We start from the raw sequence: 21,161 nt of genomic DNA on the forward strand, positions 1-21,161 counted from the left end.
GAGAGCTGACAGTCACAACCTGATGTTACCTGCAGAAATAAAAGGGATGGGAAGATAAAAGGGAGGAAAGGGAATGTGTGCAACTAGAGCCCTAGAGAATACACTCTTTTTGTGTGCTGAGAGTTTGAGCAGTGGTGTATATGGAAATGAGGACCTGATAGTGATTTCTTGGCTGATTTAGTCCTCTGAAAAAGCTGTCAGTGTCTTAAGCAAATGACATATGGTGCTGATGAAAATCTCCATGTAGGCAATTGAGGAACCATTTTCCTTCACCCTACATCTTCTGTCTTTCTTTTCAGCAGTGCAAAGTGGGTGCAAAGCACCGTGCTTATGGTTGATTCTTTTTCTCTCCTCCTCCTTTTGCCTTCAGTAATTATTTATCCTGTTGCAAAGGTAGCACCAAGTGCAGTCCATTCATTTTTCTAATTGATTTTTAAAGTGTTAATTCACTCAGCTGGTAGAATTCCAGCACTTGTGTGCAAGATCCTTGGAAGTTAAACAGAGGACTGTTCATGTGCCTACAATGAAGTGTATGTGGAGGCAGGTTCCCAGTCTGCAGGCTGCTCAATCCACTCCTCAGATGTGCATATTGAAAACCTAAAAGGGATGAGGGACAGGAGAGTGAGATTCTGCCTCATGCAGGCAGGTTCATTGTCTCCTTTCCTAGTTTTTAGATCAGGCAATTGAATGACTCTGCTCTCTGCAGTTATGAAAGTAAAATTTGGCTCTGCATACCTAAAGATTATTTATGAGAAGTTTGACTATTGATTCAGAATGAATCATAAACCAGCCTTTGGGGGTGAGAGTATTGAGTTTAAACTCGTTGTCATAACAACCAGCAACAGCAACGTTCTCAGAGTCGGTTTCAGCCGTCCCATGTTTGATCTCAGCCCAAAATACGTTGGTTTGAACTTAGTTATTTGAAAAAAGTTTCCAATTCCATTGGTTCTGCTGTCTTTAAGTTCTCCAGGGATGGCAGAATGCTGTGGAGCATCCCCCTTTACAACATCTCGTGTTTCCAAAGGCTCTGAAAAACCGAGATGAGAATAATTGACAGAGAAGCGATCAGGAACCATCCTGAGCAGTTTGATAGTGTAAAGGATGTTTTCAGTCATAATTGTGCAGAACACAGCCACAAGGTAATGCCAGGTTTGAAGTCTGTACTGTAGGTGGCAGAGATGCATTAGTTATGCAGCACAGTCATCCCTGCTTTTTCATTAAGTGATAGAGCAGCATTGCATTGCTCTTCATCTGCCAAGTACCATCCTGACTCCTTACTGTTTGCCTTAGCAAATGGCAGGTTCACCTTTGGAGGCTTTACTTGAGTGGAGGACTTCCTAAATATGTTGTGGCCTCTCAGTTCTGCTGTTGGAAGTGTGTAGTAATAAACTTGTGGCCTCCCAGTTCTGCTGTTGGAAGTGTGTAGTAATAAACTCTGAAATGTCCCTTTGCATGGAATGGAGTTCCAGGAGCTTTATCTAAAAGAGCACAGGTGCTGGAATGGCAATAACTTATAAACAAAGGACAGTCTGGGATCAAAACATTAAATGGGCTTTCATTAACAGTAATAGGATTCTGTAATAGCTTTTGTCATGGCTGTGTTGTTCTCCTTGCCATGGTTAATGTTACCATTATACAGCTCAATCCAAGAGCACCGTGACTTAGGTAAACACTGTTCCAGCCTCAGACTTGGCATGTGACAGCTCAGCCAGGAATTATGCTCTGGAGCTGAATAAAGCAAACAGCATAATACTTCAAAAAAAAAAGAGAAATGTATGAAGAGGTGTGAAGGGAAGAGTTGCTGAAGGACTGCTGATGGGCTGTGGGGCTTTCCACCTCCTGTCTGACCAGAGAATGGCTGCAGTCTTCTCCAGACTGACACACACCATCAATGATCACTTGGTGCTGGCTGTTTCCAGTAAAAGAAAAATATTGTTGTAATCTTTTCTCTTCCTCAATTAAAATAAACATACCTGCTTGTTTTTAATGTGAGGTTCACCAAATAGGAGGACAAGAACTGCCTAAGCTTGAGAAGTCAAGCTCTTCTTGTGTGCCTGAAGTGTTGCATATCCCCTGAGAAGATGTAAGGTCATTTCTGTGTGATTCCAATCAGATAAAGTCAGAGCTGCCAGGCTCTGCTCAGACCTGAAGAGCTCCCCCAGTTCAGAGCTGTTCTGTGCCTTCCTCTCCATCCTTGCAGTGCAGGAGGAGACTGGAGCCTCTGGGCTGTTCAGCTGGGCCCATTTCATTTGTCTGGTACCACAGATATTGTGACTACCCAGCTCAGGCTTCTGTATCCTTTGGTTTGGAAGGAGAGAGTGGAAAACCCTGTAATTACAAATGTCTGTCAGATGGGAAGACTTTCAGTTCATTTGAAGGCATTCATGGCACACATGGAGTGTCCTCTAAGCATATAGTCCTCACTTAGGATCTCCTCTATTCACATAGGAAGGGGGTTACCTGGGAGGACAGGAATTTGAGGTCTAATTCACAACCACAGTAACATTTGGCTGTTATTGCTTGTTTCCTTGCAGGTTTACTGGAATGAATTTGCCTGCTCCAGTTATCAGCAGCAAAAATTGGCTGCGGCTTCACTTCACGTCAGATGGCAACCACAGGCAGAAGGGCTTCAGTGCCCAGTATCAAGGTAAATGCTCACTGTCTGCTCTCACTATTTACAGTGTGTGTTCAGCCAAACTTTTTTTTCCCCCTTAGGAATGTACAACCTCTTGCATGAACCTTCTGTGTCCTGTTAATAATCTCCCAGCTGGGTGTCCAGGCGTTGTTGTATGAACAGAGCCTGTTGGCAGTTGCTGGGAGTACAAACACTTGAGAGCTACAGGAAAACTCATTTGTGTGCTTTGTTAGTAGATGTTCCTTTACCTGCAGCTTTGCAGAACGTGCTCTGTGGGATGTGGTGATACAGACTGAGTGCAACCAGGCAAAGAGTGGTCTGGAGTCCCCCAGACTCTGGAGTCTGACCTGATTAAACCTGTTTTAAATGAGGTGTAAACTGTAAACTCATCCCTAGAGGAGTGGATTTCAGAATTGGGATCTTCAGGTGCTCCTGAGAGGAAATGCTTTGGTACATGAGTGAAGCAGCACAAAGATCCTGGTGTGTTCTGGGATCTGTAGGTTTTGTTTGGTGCAGTTTACACCGTTCTCTTCTCTGAAGGATTTGGTGGGTGCAGTGCTGGAGCATTGCTTCAAGCAGCTGGCTCTGGAGGCAGGATCAGGGAAAATGCAGCAGAGGAGCAGACATGACATTCATTCCTCATCCACTCTCCCAAGGTGTGAGTCAGTGTAGTTCAGCAGCTTCCCTCAAAAGGAAGAAACAGGACTTGGAGGAAAAAGTGCCACAGGTCTGGAGTAAGAGGCACAGAGTGATGGAGAGGAGTTTCCTTTGCTGAGCAGACTCCTCCTGTTTGTTGGTTCCCTGTTTGTTTAGCCTTAGTGATGTTGTCCTAGCCTCAGTGTAGGCTTTGCTTTGTGAATCACCATTGTTATTTAACTTCTCTTGCTTTAATTTAGCTCAGAGATTACTTTATAAGAAAAAGCCCCATTTTTTCAGTGTAACACAAGTGACTTCATGCAGCTGCTGGCTTCGGAGATGACATTTTCCTCTGCTGCCATGATTGCTGCTTTCTATTAAAACACCTGTCTGAATCATCCTTTTTTTTCTTAAATAGAAAAGTAAAGATTAATGTTATAATTTCCTCTGATTAGATAAATGTCAGGGGGTTCTAATCTAGCACACTCCTTAGAAAGGGTTTTGTTAGGTAGGATGAACTGTGCTTTTGTGTATCGAGTGTTGAAAAGATGAACTTAAAACCATGCTCTTGAAATGGCATTGAAGCAGGTCCTGTGTCTGGCAAAGGGAACCTGACCCTCATTCCTCACACATTGGCTGGGGTTTGTGGCTTTTGTCAGGTTCTTTCCATCTGTTAAGAAAGATTTCAGTACTTGAGAACAAAACCCCGAGATTCTTGCAGCCAGTGGAACCTGTGTCCGTGCAACATTAAAGATTGACAAGTGCAGCTTGGAAAAGATCAGCATAACCCTTTTCAGAGGGACATGGCCTTGTTTGATCATCAGTGTTTTAATGTGGATAAACAAATAAACACATACAAAATAGCACCTGTGGTGCCATATGAAGTAGAGCAACTAAAACGTGTTTTTCAGCCATAGAGATGTAAGCAGACCCCAGGATTGTCCAGAGACAAGGAAGAGGGTGTTAGGATGACTCTAACTCATCCATTTCCTCAAGATGTTTACCTACATCATTTATTAACATCTTCTGTCCTGTGGGACGGTGTCTGGTTGTGCTGATAATCTATCAGAAAGTCATTTCCCTCCCAGCTTGTTTAACATTGATACAAAGTTGGAGCAGAATGTGTTTGTGTTCCACTCCAGCTCTTTCCAACCTGTGCCCTACTTTGGAAATCCCTTCATGAATGTAAAAGCAAGGTTAGATATCATCAGCCTAGATACAGAGGTTTTTTGATGTTGAATACAGTAAATTCATTCCCTTACAGGGACAGTTACAATATATTTCTGTTCACTTTTATGTGAGGTGACTTGTACATTCCTGCAAATGCTTTTCCCCCACCCCTTGGAAAAGCAAATTAAGGAGCCTATAGATAAATGGGTGCATCAGGTGTTTTTTCCCTCCTCCCACTCCTGCATTCCTTCCCCCAAAAAGTGCCCTGACAGGTGGTAAGAAAGTAAGCCAGAAGTGCCTTACTCAAGGCAGGCAGGGGTTAGGAGCCAGGTATTGCCTGTGTCAGTGTGGTGATGAGGTGCTGTGAATGAGGTAATGAAAAAGCTGCTGGGTTTGAAACGATGCTAAATAGATGTAAATAATGCTCTGGCTGGTGTAGTCCATCTCTCCACACAGTTTATTACATAAGGTGCATCCCAAATTGCTTTTCATCTCATTGCTACCAACACATAATTGCACCTTCTATTGCTCCCCCCCAGCCCAGTTCCCTGCCCCTCTGTCCTCCAGCAGCAGGTAGAAAGTTAAATGTGGATGAGACAAATTCTGGTGCTTGCTGTAGGTTCTGATTCCTAAAGAAATGTTGCTTAAGTAATAGAGTATAAATGAGGAGTTTCCAAAAGGTTGCATTTGAGGGTGTTTCTCTTCACCTCCAATCCCAAGTAAGAATCCCTGTAAGCAGCCTACCATGTGTCCCAAATGATGTTAAACCACCTCAGCAGCAGGAAAGGGGATTCAGGCCAGTCTGTTTAACAGCAGTCCCCCAGCAAAGGGAACAGGCCCATGGAACAGTTGTGCTCAAAGGCTGTTTTCCAAATTAAACATACAGAAATGCCTCCTTACATTTTCATTCAGAGCAACATGAAACAGTTTAAAAGAAGCACCCCAGCCTGCCTGCTTGCTGGCAAAGCTGTGTAATGTCATCTTTCAAACGTGACAGGACACTGAGTGTTCCAGGAGATCTGTCAGAGACATGTAAGCAGCAAAAACCTTCCAGAAAACAGAGGGATTTCTGTGCTACAGTTATCCCAACACAGTCCTTTGGAGTACTGTTGCACATTCAGATTTATTAGCCAAATAGATTTTCTGTACCAGGTTTCTGAGGCCATGGGGTAGGAGAATTGCTCTTATTTTTTACAAACAGCAAATGAAGCTGTATTCTGCCTTGTTCCAACCCAAACTGAGTGATTTGTAAAGCCTGGCTTTCATCATTCCACCTCCATGTTGCACACAGAATGAAGGATTGAGACGAGAGGATACAGTGATCTCTCTTTATCAGTTATTGTTGAAAGGGACACGATGCAATTAAGGGAGTAGGTACTTGATGGGTAATGCAGTTTAGCCTCTGTGTTTTAGGATTGGTCCTTGGTAATGAATGTCTGGTTCCTGCTGCTTGTTTTCATTACTGAGGGGTGTTTTGGAGCAAGGCTTCCCATTAGTCACAAATTTGGAATGGGGCTGTCTCTGTTAGCTGGATTCTGGAAGGCAGGAGTGGATATGGGTGAGCCCTTGTTATCTAGTGTATGCTTCTAAACCTTTGCAGTCGTGTGCATGGCCCAGATGGGTTGAAGCTGTGAACTCACTGTCCTAGTTGCCTTCTGCAGTACTTGGGGGTGTTCAGCAGCCATGTGAAATCAATGAAAGTTGCTCTAGTTGAGGAGTCAGGGTGCCCTGGCAAGAAGGGCTGACCCCTGCACAGTGATGTGTTTACCCTCTGTGCTCTCAGCATCAATTCTCTGTGTGTAGGGCATACACTGGTGATGGGAAAGCTTTGCTTGTCCTTTAAGGCTACAGGCTCACTTTATCATGCAGAAATCAACAGATCTGTGCTCTTCTCTGTGTGGCTAGGAGGAAAATTCACTCATAATTGTATCAAGTAACTTGTAAGTGAAGTTGCAGAGAATATAAAGTGGAAGTTATTTCTATAAAGCTGCTCTCTTACTGCTGGTGCCCCAAAGCACTTCACAGAGCAGTGAATTAGATACTGCAAAGTCATGAGACACTGTACATTCTGCAATAGCTCAAATTTAGCCTTAAATACTTGGGCTTGACTGTATTTATTGACTGGGAGGGAATATGGGCTGTGACTATGAAGTTATCTCTGTACTTGCTTGGGAAGTGCCAGAGAATCATTAACTGCAGCATTATGGAGGCTAAGCAGAACAGGACCTCTCAACACACTTTATCCTGATGACAGTTTGAGTGCTGCACTGCAGCATTGGCCAGAGCCAGACTTGCCCCAGAAATCAGTTGTGGTAGCCCCATGTCCTTCCTCAGTCCCTTGGTTGTGAGTCTGTTAAAAACCTTGTGATCAGGCTATAAATTACCATCTTACCATTTACCATAATTACCAAATTCCCACAATACCAGTGACCACACCATGGCCTGGAGCAGTAGGTGGCTGTTTATAGCATTCTGAGCCCTGCTGCTTTTCTCCTTGTGCATTTGCAGATGGATTTCTACAGTAAGAAAGAAACAAAGTGTGGGTTAGATTTGCTTGGAAAGTGGCATACTGTTAATTCTCTTTCCTCTCTTAAAACAAAAGGGGCATCCCCATAAAGATTAAAGATAGTAATAGTGGTAAGATAGACATGAATATCATAAGCTTTTCTTTCTTAAGCCAATATGGACCTCATTAGGAAGTTAGAACTGTTTGCTTCCTCTTTAAATAAAAAAGGTGTAACCAAGTAATGAATAAAAAGCTCCAAGATAGCATCTAGCTCAGAAAATCACTACTTGAGGTAGGCTTCAAGGAATGATGCTTGACATCTCCCTGTCTGAAGCTCCTGCAAACAGATGTTCTAAACACTTCTTTTTTCTTCTTAAGCCAAAAAAAGCATGATTAAAAAAAACCTTGTTAGTTATGTCTGTAATTTTTCCTGACAACTTTGTCTTAGAAATGTGCTAATTTAGGGATGAAAGTATGACAAGATAAAGAACAAGGAAAGAGCAGTTTGAAGTGGAAGATGGACTGGTTTTCTCCATAGATAAGGACTCATGAGAACAAGGAGCCTGTAAAGTGATTTGGACATCATGCTTGCTGCTGTGAAGTCATTCTTTAACCACATTAACTTCAAATATGTCACTAAAAAGTCTGCTGCCTGTTAGTCAAAAATATCTCTGTGTGTGCTGCAGGAAGACTCTGTCTCTCTGTCTCACTCCTGGTATCCAGATGGTTTTGCCATTGTGGGTTTTGTGCAAAACCCACTTGTGTGGAGAGAGCCTCAGTAGCAGCTGAGCCCAGATAATAGAAACAAATAGCTGCTCAGTTCCATGGGCAATTTTCATACTGAGAAGAAGGATGGGACCCTCTTGGCTATGGATGGATGGATGGATGGATGGATGGATGGACAGCAGTCTTGTTGCTGCCCTCATGTTTCCTCATCTCCTGGACAAGGTTTAGCACAGAGAGGTGAATGGTCACAACAGGAGCTCTGGTAGAGTGCAGGTTTGGTAATGGCTGTTAATAGTGGGTCTGTAAGTTGATACTTGGCAATAATATGGTTTTAATATAGACCTTTTTTCTTCTCTTTTACTGCCTTTTGGAGTGTACTGTTGATGCAGATCACGTTTACAGATGTGGAGGTTACGGGGTGTCTGAGTGCTGTATTCCCATAGAAGCAGAGAATGGCTTCATTGTAGAGTGTATTCATGGAACAACTGCATCAGTAAAACTGGGTGAAACTAACTCAGCATTTCCCTCTCAGCATCCCTGAAGTTTCTTACAACTTCCTTTGAGTCTCTTTCCCCTTTTCAGTGTGTTAAGCAAGATGGCATGGTTACAGAGGAATGGGGATTTGTGCCCCGTTGTTACATCCAGCTGGTCACTTGGCCCAGGTCCCCAAAGACTCAAGTCCAGGCCTGATGTGGTAAATGAACAGAAGGCCTAATGCTTTTGAAAGGGTCAGGATAAGCTGGGTGTAAAGGAACAATGCAGAGCATCTTGTAGTGTGGGTGCTACACACCTCTTGCTTCATTCTCTTTTTAAATAACCCCTAATTGTAGGCACAAATGTGGCTTGGAGCAGCCAGCCTGAATAAAGATGGTGTGGACAAGTTAATGCAGCTGGCAAGCTACTTCCAATTATCAGAAGCAGGTGCTGTGAGTTAATCAATTGGGCCCTGGGTGAGCACCAGGGGAGAAGCAGCATATAAGGAAGCAGCCAGCAAAGGAAGGGTGGCTTTGGGTCAGCTCTGTTGCCTGTGCTGTGTTGCCTGTGTATGTCTCTGCAGGTGCTTTACCTTGATTCTCTATGTCTTTGAATGAATATTGCTTCCAACACCTAATGCTTAACTAAATCTTCCTCTGCTTTGTTTTAAATCTATCTCTATAGTCAAAAAGCAAATGGAACTGAAGTCCAGAGGGGTCAAGCTAATGCCCAGCAAGGACAACAACCAGAAGACATCAGTGTGTAAGTTTTTGGCTCCTCCTTACACTGGTTTATATAATGATCTCCTTGAACATTTCATTTGACTTCCCAGTAATCTCTAAAACTGTCACTCTTAAAAGTTCTACTGCTTTTCCCCCTCTCTTCTCTCTGCATTACTGCATCACCTCCTTCCAGTGCTCTATTCACAAGCATATACTAACTTGTTCAAGTGGGAATAGAGGGGATTGGTGTGTGTGCATTTAATATATACTGTATGCTTCCTTCTCAATGCTGGGCTGGGCTTCATGTGTTGTCTTCTAGTGTGGAAAGTGTCAAACTAAACAACTTTGAAAACACAATTCATGTTGCTGCTGTAAATGAAAGAGCAGGGATAAGGAGCCACACCAAAAGAGACCTATCAGAATATCCACAGAGGCAACAGCTGTCTCTCTGCTTTTCTCTTTGTGTCTTTATTTCATTGTCCCTGCAGGAAAAAAAATCACACCACTGGTGTGCAAGAGCTTACAACACTGATTTGTATGGGCTCCTTGTTTAGGTGCTCACTTGCAGGGTTTCTAGCAGTTGGTCTGTTAGAGGTGTGCTCAGAATGTCACTTTGTCACTGCTGTGTTTTCCTCTCGCAGGACGTGGCTCCATTAGGTCCATTCATCTTTACATTAGGGGTTGTTTTTTCCCCAAGGCTGGTAGATTCTTTATGTGTATGACTCTGGACAGACCCCTGGGCTCTTAAGGGGACTCCTAAGATTAAACAGGAGGGATCTGAATTAGCTTGAGTTTATATTTTCTACTTAAGCAGCATCAGAAAGGAACATATTTTACAACAGGTTTTGGAGGAGGGGAAATAATTGCTCCTTTTGTTGCATTATACCCATCAAAGAGGTGCTGGTGGAACATTTGCACTTGATTAAATTTCAGATGCAAAATGCAGTTAAGAAAAATGGATGAACTGAGTTTAGAGCATCGTTTGCTGTCTGTCTGAAATGAGAGTGGCTCACTTCTAGGCCCACATGAGAGTGCTTGTAGTCTCCAGTTTTTCAGGAGCAAGGTAACTAAATATGTAAGGATGTAAATGGCCCAAAACCTCCAGAGCAGAACATGGTGGGGTGTATTTAGAGGAAATTAATTCAATTTGAAGACAAGCCCTGTACACAAGATGTTCCTGGTCCTGTGGTGTTTTCTTGCCAAGAGGAATTGAATTGTAATAAACATTTAAATACACTTAACTGAGAATTACATTTTGCTGGAAAGTGCCTCTAGCTTTGATCGTGGGCACTGGAGACAAAAGGATGTGTTTGGAGTTGGATATCTGCTATCTTGGGTGCTGGGAAGTGTGGGGAAGGGAGTGTTCACAGAGTGAAAACTGTTGGCCTGGTCTGAAGTCATTAGTTGACTATATAGAAGTATTCTGGTATTAAGGATATACAGGGTTCCTGTTTCTCTTTGCTGGCAATGCCAGGCTGCCTCCCTGTAGCAGTTTCACCTGTTGCTGTTCAGGTTAGCACTATCCTAGCCAGGGGCTGCAGGGAAAGGTGCTGAAGGGTGACAAGAGACAACAACTTTTCTTTCCTTTGTCCTTCCCTGTCCCAGCTGTGCTCCACTTTTGAGGATAAAAATGTATGAAGTTGCTCTTGCCCAGTTTATCCTCATCCAATGGAGAGCAGGCTCCTGTCTTCAAAGCTGTCAATTCAGCATCTTGTGTAGTGCTAATCTTGTCATATTTGATAAGGCAAAACAGAGCATAGGAAGGCAGCTTAGCTTGAAAGCTATTAAGCTGTAATAATATAGATGGTGATAGCACTGTGGCCCAAATTCCTTTCTGTTACCAGCATGGTGCTTTGCCATCCCTTGTGCCTTCAGCTCCTTCCATGTGCACTGCTCTCAGCAAGCTCTGGGTTGTAAACCCAGATTAACTTCTATCCTGCACAGCCTTCTGCTGTCACACTTGTCTTACAGTACATTTTCAACTTCAGAAATGCTGATTCCAGAGAAGATGTCTCCACAAAACTGGCTCATTTTCAGAAAGCACAGCCCAAAGCGTTGTCTTCTCTTTCCCTTGACCCTTTGGATTTGCATGGCTAGCCATGCCCCTTCTTCTCTTGAACTGTCATCACTCTGTGAGTCTCCATATGCACCAGAGAGAATTCTACAGGTGGGACAGGCTGAAGAAAGATTTGTGGCATTTGCTAGTGTTGCTTTTGTTTCATCTGGCTCAAATAGCAGAAAGTTAGAAATATCTGTGTGTCTTGGGAATAGCTGGAGCTCTGCCCTGCCTTATTTTCAGCAATGTTTCCTAGTGCTTTTTGCACCTGTCCCAGAATTCTCCCTTGGGTCTGTGGCCACCTGAGGCACTTTCCTGCTGCCTGCCTGGAAGGTTTCTGGTTTATTGGGTGAACACTGTGGTTAGCTGCCAGATCCTACCTGGCCAGATTAAAACCTGTGTGTTTCATGTGTCTGGATGGAGGCAAAATGTAGTCACATCACATCACAGCTGCTGGTGCTATTTCAGAAAAAGAAGTAAAAAAGAAGGCAGGATTTTTGGGAGAGGTGCCAGTTGTGTTCAGCTGCAAACACGTTTGAAATTGAAATCAAGTGCCTCTTGCTCCTCACCATCCCTAAAATTATTTGCACATCTTGCTTTAATCACTCTTAGAAGAAAAATAACCCAGCTCTGGAGGATAAGGTGCAAGAAGTAGTTGTACATTTTAGATTGCATTTAGGAGATGATTTCCCTTACTGCATGCAGCATGTACAGTGTATGTTCCAGACCACACAGTGGGAAAAACATGGTACTTTGCTGTTACAAAACAGCATCAAAGTTGCATTTCTGACCTTTGAATGAAGCATCCATGAAAACACACTGCTGGGTATTATTGGGAGGGATTGTGTGAAGTTCTGTGTGTGTTTAGATTTGTCAAAACCGATTTGAAATGTACAAATGCAAAGTCATTTTGGAGGTGTGAACCAGCTTTAGGTCTCAACCAAGCGTATGGAAGCTTCCAGACCTTGAGCATTGCAGCAAGCCTGCTTTCTGAATCAGATGTGAGGTACAAATGTTTGTACATGGGTCTCTGCTGTACTGCAACAGCTCAAAGTGAGTATTGAGCAGCAGAGGAGCCAGCCTCGGGTGTCTAGCACTAAGCAACGCAGCTTTGAAAGGAGCTGTGTTTGGTTTAAGTAGGGCATGCTGCAAACACAGTCTTTGCAAATGGTCTTTAAAGTCTGGAAATCTGTAAATGTTTTTGAGCTCTCATGCTTCTGAACTATCCTGAGATAGCAACAAGACATGAAATAACGGGCTCAGAATTCACCACGTTGAAAATTGCCAGCTAGAAGTGGTCTGCTCCCACGTTAGGGCCTCCCAGCCCCAGTCTGTGCCCTTGTCACACTTGCATATTGTTAGACATGTGAGTATTTAAGGTCTGCATCAGTATCACTGAGGTTCTGGAAACATATAACGTTTGGTTGTTGGGTGCTGAATGACTTTCCTGGATCAAAAGGGCAGCAAACACTTCATTGGGGTGAGTGTGCAGCAGCAGGTCAGCTCCCCTGCTGTTAGAACTGAATTTTGTGACATGTTGACTCACCAAATGGTTGCATGGAGTAACTGCAAACCTTGGTGTGATCATAAAGATTAACCTTTTCAAAACAAATAATACTGCTGCAATCCTTCCCCCCACCACCTCCCATGGCAGCAGAAAAGCTCCCTTGCTTTCACTCTTTCTCATGCTGAGAAGTGTTGAGTCTTTTTCTGTGCCACTTTATTCTGCAGTTCATAGTCTGCATTCCTAAGTTCAATAAAAAATTGTCACTTGGGAATGTGTCAGTGAACTTTCTTTATTAAAATGGGGAGATAAGTAAAGAAGGTTCAGTTCTAAAACCAGATGGGGTAAATTACTGTGGCAAACAAAGCAATTGCAACTGGCTGTTATTGAATAGCTGATGGAAAACAAAGTTCCATGGTTTATGGGAGAGAATCCTTGGGACTATAATGTAGAAATTGAACAGTTCATCACAGTTTTTAAGTTGTATTGTTTTCCTTGTAAGTTTGTTTTGGAGTGCTACAGCCCAAGCAAAGGTCAGTCAAACCTTCAGGAAGATGAACACGGTACTGACAGCAAGTGCTCAGCTTAACAAACATGGTTTATAACCTTTGGTTTAGTTGTGTTCATCTGTGTGCTTAAAACAAGAGCAACAAAAGTTTCTGTAAGTGACCATCTAATCCATCTTCCCCTTTTGTCTTGCTCCTCTTCACATTTAGAAGTAAAATGCCCCAACTATCATGATACAGAAATCTTTTTCCTTCTCTCCTTGCTGTTTTAACGTGCCTGTTCTCTGGTCTATCTGCATGTGTTATATAGGTATTAATACAATTCTAGCTAAGAGGAGAAGAACTGTTTTCAGTCTCCAGAAATGTGATTGATAACTGACAACCTGCTCTCAGGTACCTCTGGGTTTTGTTGGTCACCTGTAGCCTTGCTTCCTCCCAAAGCTTCACATCAAAGGCTTCGAGGTTCACTGTCACCTGATACGAGACACAAAAAATGGATGTGATGCAGTGCAGAGTAACTAACGTGGGCAGAAAAGATGTTGTCTGGATAGTCTTGAGCATGGGAGAAAGAATTTGATGTGGAGAGGCGATCTGGTAATCTGTTTTGCAAGTAGGAGCATTCAAATGCAGGCATATGTGTAGGAGCTGTGTTTGTGCATGTGTATGTTCTAGACATATCTCATGTAGTGTGGTTTTGCTCTGGAGAAGCTGTAGAAGTAAGATGAGAAACCTTAACACTTTGAATACCATATGGACTTGTGACAGACAGCCCTAGTTTATACACTCTATCCTCAGCATTCATTTTGCTTTGGAGATACCTATATGCACAGGCATTTGTGTAGGTAGATAGTGGTTTAAGAAACCCTAAGGAAGACAGTGTCACCTGTGTACTTTGTTCAGCTGACCTTCCATTCCTTAAAGCAGCAGATCATTTCAAGCACTAGCAGAAGGGCTCTTGGAAGCTGGGACCTGCAGGAGATACCCACTCCTGGAGCAGGGGTTTGTCACGACTGCTTGAGTTATCCTTTGGGGCACTACTGCTGAAAATATCCTGCTCTGGACAGGGCTCCCTTCCTCCTGACTCTGGTGTGCATTCAGAATCCTCAGATTCTGTGAAAGGTGGCAGCAAAGCTTTGTAGCTACAAAACACAGCTATCAAAAGGTGCCATGTGCCTCTTTCATGCTGCCGTCTCTCGCTGCTGTCTCGCTCCACGTGACTGAGCTTAACACCAAGTTATGAATATGCAAAAGAGAGAAAACAATCTCTCAGGAGCCTGGTTGCCTGTAATGCCCCTGTCTCTGTTATTCTTGTGCCTTCAAAAGTGTGGAGGAGACTGCAGAGCACCAAAGCACGATGCCCACAGACGGGGCCTGTGCAGCGGCAGGGCCGGCCGCGTCGGGTGCTGGAGTAGGCCCCGGCATGGCGAGTGGGACCTGGGCTGGGAAGGAGGCCAGAAGAGACAACAGCCCTTGCAAAGGGTGTGAGATGAGTCTTTGGTGCCTAAAGGTCAGGAGCCATAATGTTCTCGGTGTGGGCAGCCAAGCAGGTAGGTGCAGGCACTTGGATGAAAGCCCCTGTAGCAGTGGGAGCAGGAGGATGCTCCTGTCATCCTTTTAGGAACAGTGATAACGTCTCCCAGCTGTAGACCCTGACTACTACCCAGTGAATAATTCCCATCTTGACCAGTCCTGCCTTTGTGTGTTCATGCTGTGCAGTCTGTGTTTGTGTGGATACTCCACGTGCTTCCCTCCCCATGTCAGTATTGAAATGCACACACCTCCCATGTCTTTCAGATCTCGACGTGTCTCTGGTGAGAAACATGCTTTTATCACTGCACCTCCATCCATTTGGCAGTGGTCTTTGGGGCACTGTGCTAACACAGGATGTTCTGAGAGGTTTTTCCTTGAGTGACAGGCAGCAGTAGAATGGCAACACGCTGGCTTAAGATTCATGCTTCACTGCTTCAGCATCATTGCCAAGAAACGTTGCATTTTCTTTGCGTCCTTCCCTTAGTGAGACAAGAAAACAGAGTCACATAAACTTCTGAATCACCCCTTTGTCCCATGTTATTGTGCATATTGGTAGCTGCTGGAATTCAACATGGAAATCCTCGTATTGTCAGCTCTCATCTCCCTGTCAGGAGCTGCTGAGGTTATATGCACCCCAAGTTAAGGCTTGAACGCTTGTTTGCGCCACTTGACAGGCTGGAGAGGGGAGGTGGAAATGGGCAGACAGGAGTTTGAAGGTGTTTATTCAGTGCTGATCACCACTTCATAGATTTCATGTTTGTTGGCAGTTGCATTAGGGTTGCACCATAAAATTGTTCACATTCAAACTAAATGACTTGTGTTAAGATGCTACAGACTTGCATTTCCCTCTCCTTTCTCCCTGTTGTTCTGTGCCTGGTTTTCCCCCTGGGATCACACACCTACCTTTCCATTGAGTCGTTTTCTTTCCCTGGCACCACTCAGGTGGGTTTGGAGGGGCTGTGTTTTAATCACAGGCTTCAGAAATGGGCTGTATAATTGGTGTCATTTTGCAGAATGGAGAAAACTCTTTTCAGAGGTATTTCTGTAGTGGAACAGAGGGAAAGCTGTGTCCCTAACTGGCATTTCCTAGAAAACACTTTGGTCTATAAACTGAGCTGAAATGATCCAGTTACATTTGTTTCCAAAGCTGTTTTTTTTCCTAAACAAAGTGGAACAGGTTCAGGTTTTCGAGCTACCAACTGCCATTTTTCTCTCCACATCCACCAAGACAGTTGATGAAAGAATGTTACTTTTGCTATTCTGTCTCTATGTGCTGTTTTTGCTTTGTAGTAACTCAGGTTGGTGTGTCCCAGGGACATAATATGTGTCCAGACCCTGGGATTCCAGAGAGAGGCAAAAGAATAGGCAACGATTTTAGGTAAGAACCTTTTACATGTGTGTTTATGCATGCTGCAAAGCTACTGTCTGGAACCATTGTCTGTGCTCCTTGGCATCATGTAGTCTGGTTTTTTTTAGAGACCATCTGCACACCTCTAAATGTGATGTAGAGCAAGTGTGTGTAAATGTGCACGTGTGTGTTTGGGAGGCTGTGTCCCAGATGGGGATCTGCCACGATCTCTGAGTATTTCTCCTTTCACAGTACGGGTGTTTAGCCAGGCTTGTATAATCAATGTTTGTTGTCATTCTCCCCCCTCCCTCTCCTCCAGTTAAGTGCAGAAAGAATTGTCTTAAACAGCAAAATAAAGCCCCAGATTGCTTCTCAAATTAGCTTAAATCACAGCATGGCCCTGCCCCTAGTGAATTGGAGGTGACTTCCCAAAGCACTGGTACGGTTCCTTGTCAATAAGTATACGTGGTGCTAGATAATTGTTTTCTTATAAAGTTTAAAACAATGCTGTTATGCCCTTGTAGTTGCTAGTGTTCATTTGAAGTGTGCAGGAATGATTCAGCCTGCTGTTAGCAGTGGTGGATCAATATTTAATCTCATTTTGCTGTCGATGGCTGTTTTGTTCACTACAAGTGTCTTTCCGTCTCACCCGAGGCTCTCAGATTTTCCTGAGATCTAGGAAATGGATTGCAGGGATGAGGGTGGGGGAAAGGGAATTCCCAACAGTCCCTGAATGCCATAGGATAAATCCTCAGCTGCTGTAAACCGGCCCTGTGTCACTTCAGTGGATAAGGCAGCGTTGGCTCACACCAGCAGAGGCTCTGGATGCGGCGTGGTGGAGGAAAGAACAAATTTGTCAGTAGTAGATCAAGAACAGGGGTGGTTTTTTATTCTTTATGAGAATGCTGAAGTGTGTCATCTCTTGGGGCTGAGGCTGTGCTCCTGCACTGAATAAAATTCCCACTGAAGTTGCACTGAGAGACTCAAACCTGTGCTTGGACTATCAGCACCTCAGGCAAACAGCGCCCAGCGCAAGCCAGTGCACGAGGCAAGAGCTTGTGCCTCATTCATTTCTGCTGTTGCCTGCAGGGCCAGTGAACTCTCTCTGTTCACAGTTTGGAGAATCACTGGGATAGTAAAAGTAAGTGACAAAGCTCTTGCTGTAGAAGTGTCTCCGTTGCTTAACTTCACCCTTTGTTCTGTCCGCTAGGTTAGGCTCCAGCATCCAGTTCACCTGTAACGAGGGCTATGACTTACAGGGCTCCAAGAGCATCACCTGTAAGAGAGTGAGCGACATAATTGTTGCATGGAGTGACCACAGGCCAGTGTGCAGAGGTGAGCAGCCAAAACCATTGTACTGACTCATTAGGACACATCTCCTTCACCTCCCCTTCGTGCATCACTCATCCTGTCCCCACATCTATCGTTGTGCTCGGGATCCTGCAGCCCATGGCACAGCCCATGCTACAGTTCTGCTTTCAAACCCCTGCCTCAGGCCAGGGGCCCAGCCAGAAAAGCCCCTTCTCCATGCTCACAGCCCGCTGGGAAGATTCAGCTCTGGCCTGCCCTGTGCTCAGCACCGTGCTGAGTGCATTTGTGCTCTTGGAAATGGGAATTTGGGCTTGCCAGAAGTCAGTGGGATCTTTAGTGTTTGCTGATGGACATTCGTGTTTCTGGCTGAGTGTGAGAGTGCAGCAGGAGTTGAAATGTTCAGTCTTTTCAGCATAAGCTTGATAAAGAAACATTTGCTTGGTCCTCATGTATTTTTTGATTCCAGAAAACCAGTTTTGAAGAAAAGCACCTGTTCCTGTGCATAATGGAACTAATAAAGCTGTTTCCATTACCTGTGGAGCTTCATAAGCTGTTAGCTCTGCACCCCATGGGTTTTATTTGCCATATGTGCTACACCCTCACTCCTTAGCAATGCTTTCTCTCCCCTTCCATTCTCTCCATCCCAGGTATCTCTTTTTATAGGGTAAGGAAGAAAGGGGAAAGAAAAGGTGAAAGCCTGAAACAACATATGGAAAAGCTAAGATGGGGGAGGATTCTTTTAAATGGAACTGGCTGTTAGTAGGCAGCAATGTGGGACTGCTTGGGCTGTGTTTCCTTCCTAGCATCATTCTGATGATCCTGAGGCTCAGCCACGAGCCAGCAGTGAATGGAGTTTTCTTTCAGCTGAAAACACAAGGCCCAGTTTGCCCTTGGCCATTTTGTTTTCATTCCTTCCCTCCTTCTCTCTCTCTTCTGAAGAGTCACAGACATAATTGTCATGTTTGTAATGCTAATAATGAACAACTTGTAATGTTTTTAATTAAATCCCTCTAAAGCTCTTAAAGTCATAAATTGGGGTTTTCTTCAGTTCTTCTTTTCCTTTAATTTCATCTGCAGATTTTTTTTCCCAGGGCTTTGGAATCCCATCTAATTCTTGAAACAAGAATAAATTGAATCAGTGTAAGAGGATATTTGGCATAAATATGTGACACTATAAAGGAAATTTATGGTGTCCTCCTGCAAGAGATAAGAAAGGATTTGTCTGCAGCATTATGATTCTATGAATCAACTTAATTTTTTTAAACCACTAACTTTTGGGCTTGTTTTCTCCTTTAAAGTTTTCCATTTGCTTTTTACATCAACTTTCCACCACTTTTTTTCCCATTTGTTCCATTTTGCTGTTGGATATTGAGTTTCTCTCCAGTGGCAGAAATCAAGGTGCCTGCTGAGCCAGCTTTTAATCCCCTGGACTGGAACAGTTTTTTAATACCCAGTGATCAAACTTCTTGCCACTCTTGGGAGACTGTTTTTCAGCTTCTTCATCTGCAGCATATTCCTTCTAGGTGCTGGGGAGACTCACTTAATCCCTTTGTGGACCTGTTGCCCACTTATAAAATGGGAAGAATGAGATTTTACCCTTTTTTTTCTGTAAGGTGGGATGAGATGTGTCACAGACTCCAGGATGGGGTCCCATGGGAGGGGACAGATGCTCCCAGCAACTCCCTGAGCCTCTCAGTGTCCCTCATGTCCCTTTGTGACCACTTACGTAGTCAAACATTTTGGCCAGGAGATGATTTTCCATGCTTTACTGCTATTTGTCATCTTAGTTCTGAGTTCACAGTCATATCACAATGAAGCCAGCCCTTACCTAGTAAGATAGGGACTTGCTGTGCAGTTTCTGTGGGGTTTTTTGGCCTGCAGTGAAGAATGGAAATGGGGGTTTCTGGGGACATGGGAAAGGAACTGCATCTTAGCTGGCAGCTTCTGTGTCATGGACATGAAAATACCTCTGAGAGTGCTTTAATATAGTTAAAAAACCCACTAAAATCACTCTGAGCATAAGAGAATGGGTGATTGTTGGTTAGTCTGCTGGTCCATCTGTTTGATAGCCTCTGGAAACACACTCATCCATTCATCTCAGATAAATCCTTCATCTCTACATGGTGAAAAAGGAATCTTTTGGCTAGAGAAAATGACACAGAGCAGCAAATTGTAGTTCTGCCCCACTTCCACCATGTCTGCAGCTCCTCTCTCCTCCTTAAAGAACACAGCATACACCCCAAAACTGAGACCTCCTTCCCACACCTCTCTTGTTTTGCTCTTCACAGCAAGGATGTGTGATATGTACCTTCGTGGTCCCAGTGGTGTGATAACTTCTCCCAACTACCCTGTGCAATATGATAACAATGCCTACTGTGTGTGGGTCATCACTGCACTCAATCCAGCCAAGGTAGGTCTTGGGGATGTGGCTCCATGTCATTCCTTCAGTGTCTTAATTGAAACATTGTGTAGCTGTGATTCTTCAGATAGGACTAGTCTGATTTATCATGAGCAAATCTTGCATGTCAAGGCCCTGGGCAGATGTCTGTGTATTCATAGAATCATTTGGGTTCTTAAAGCCCTTGAAGCTGCTGCAGTCCCAGCCCTGCCCTCACCCTGCCCAGCCCAGCACTGACCCACAGCCCTCAGCACCTCAGCTCCACGGCTTTGGGATCCCTCCAGGGCTGGGCACTGCCCCAGCTCCCTGGGCAGCCTGGCACAGGGGTGACACCCCTCTCGGGGAAACAGTTCTGCCTCAGCTCCAGCCTCAACCTCCCCTGGGGCAACTCCAGCCCATCTCCTCTTGTCCTGTCATTCATTACTGGGGAGCAGAGCCCGACCCCCAGCTCCCTGCAGCCTCCTGTCAGAGAGTTCTCCTGTCTCCCCTCAGCCTCCTCTTCTCCAGGCTCAACACCCCCATTCCCTCAGCCCCTCCCCAGCCCCTTGTGCTCCAGCCCCTTCCCCAGCTCTGTGCCCGGCTCTGGCCACGCTGCAGCCCCTCAGTGTCCCTGTGGCAGTGAGTGAGGGGCCCAACACAGTGCCAGCAGGGAAAAGAGGGGCAGGACAGTCTCCTTCTGTCCCCAGGGGAGCTGGTCCCATCCCTTTGTAGTGAGCCCAGCACTGACACAGCCCTGGAGCTGCAGCCTCACAGGGCCCAGCACAGGGGACAATCCCTGCCCTGCCCCTGCTGCCACCCCACTGCTGAGCCCAGCCAGGCTGCCATTCTCTCAGTCCTGCCTTGGTCACTGCCTCTGGACAGTCCTGTGTTTTGGCACTCTGCCTCACTGCCAGTGATCCAAAGGGCAACTCACAACCACATTAGCATGCCAGGGTCTCATCTTTGGCTAGAAGTTGTTGCAGTCAGTAGAGTGCTGGTGACCATCCCCACGTGTGCCTGCCCAGGGATGGAGTGGCAGCTCACGCTCTCCCTCTGCAGCACTTCCCGTGGCCGAGCAGCCAGAGCTGGGGCTGGCTGAAGAGCCTCTTGAGTTCTGTTGCTCTCTCCCCGTTGACCTCAGTTCAAGCCTTTAATAAGTGCAGCTCACTGGTGGATTAGGCCTTTAATGAGTGTTCCTATGTTCCAATTTCAGGATGGGTTTGTATCTAAAGGGCTGTCAGGAGCTGGTCGTTCGTCCAGCGTGTGTCTGGGTTGGGCTGCGTCGTAATGACCCAAATTCTGGGAAACTGGAGTGTGGCATCAGGATATTTTGCTGTGCTGATTTATTAGGAGTGATTTACTGGTTAATCAGACCCAGGAGGTTTTGCTTCATCAGGGTAATGTGCAAGTGGAGAAGTGACCACATGTAACAGCAGCTATTGACTGCTCAAGTGTCAGCTGTGTGTTTCAGCCTGTGGCACACAGAGCCTTGGGTATACACTGCCTGTGCATGGACAGGCTTTCAAATAGAGCCACATCATAGGCTGTTGTATTATTTCTGTACATCTTTGTCATTCAGAGATTAGCAAAGTCCTTTCTTTGTGTCTATATAAAATAGTCTGCTCTGGAAATGAAGTGGTAGTGAGCCAGACGTAGACAG

At 44.8% G+C, this 21,161-nt stretch overlaps 1 protein-coding gene across 1 annotated transcript in view; it reads left to right on the plus strand.

The window, feature by feature from the left end:
* CSMD2 (CUB and Sushi multiple domains 2) overlaps positions 1-21,161 on the plus strand; it is a 273,888-nt gene that overhangs the window by 114,365 nt on the left and 138,362 nt on the right. The window contains exons 6-10 of the mRNA XM_062014368.1: positions 2,535-2,647; positions 8,832-8,909; positions 15,756-15,843; positions 17,024-17,148; positions 19,413-19,534. Of these exons, the coding sequence (XP_061870352.1) occupies positions 2,535-2,647; positions 8,832-8,909; positions 15,756-15,843; positions 17,024-17,148; positions 19,413-19,534 (526 nt within the window). The remainder of the gene's footprint in view (positions 1-2,534; positions 2,648-8,831; positions 8,910-15,755; positions 15,844-17,023; positions 17,149-19,412; positions 19,535-21,161) is intronic.

This window comes from Colius striatus, chromosome 24 (assembly GCF_028858725.1).
Source record: "Colius striatus isolate bColStr4 chromosome 24, bColStr4.1.hap1, whole genome shotgun sequence".
Classification (NCBI taxonomy): domain Eukaryota; kingdom Metazoa; phylum Chordata; class Aves; order Coliiformes; family Coliidae; genus Colius; species Colius striatus.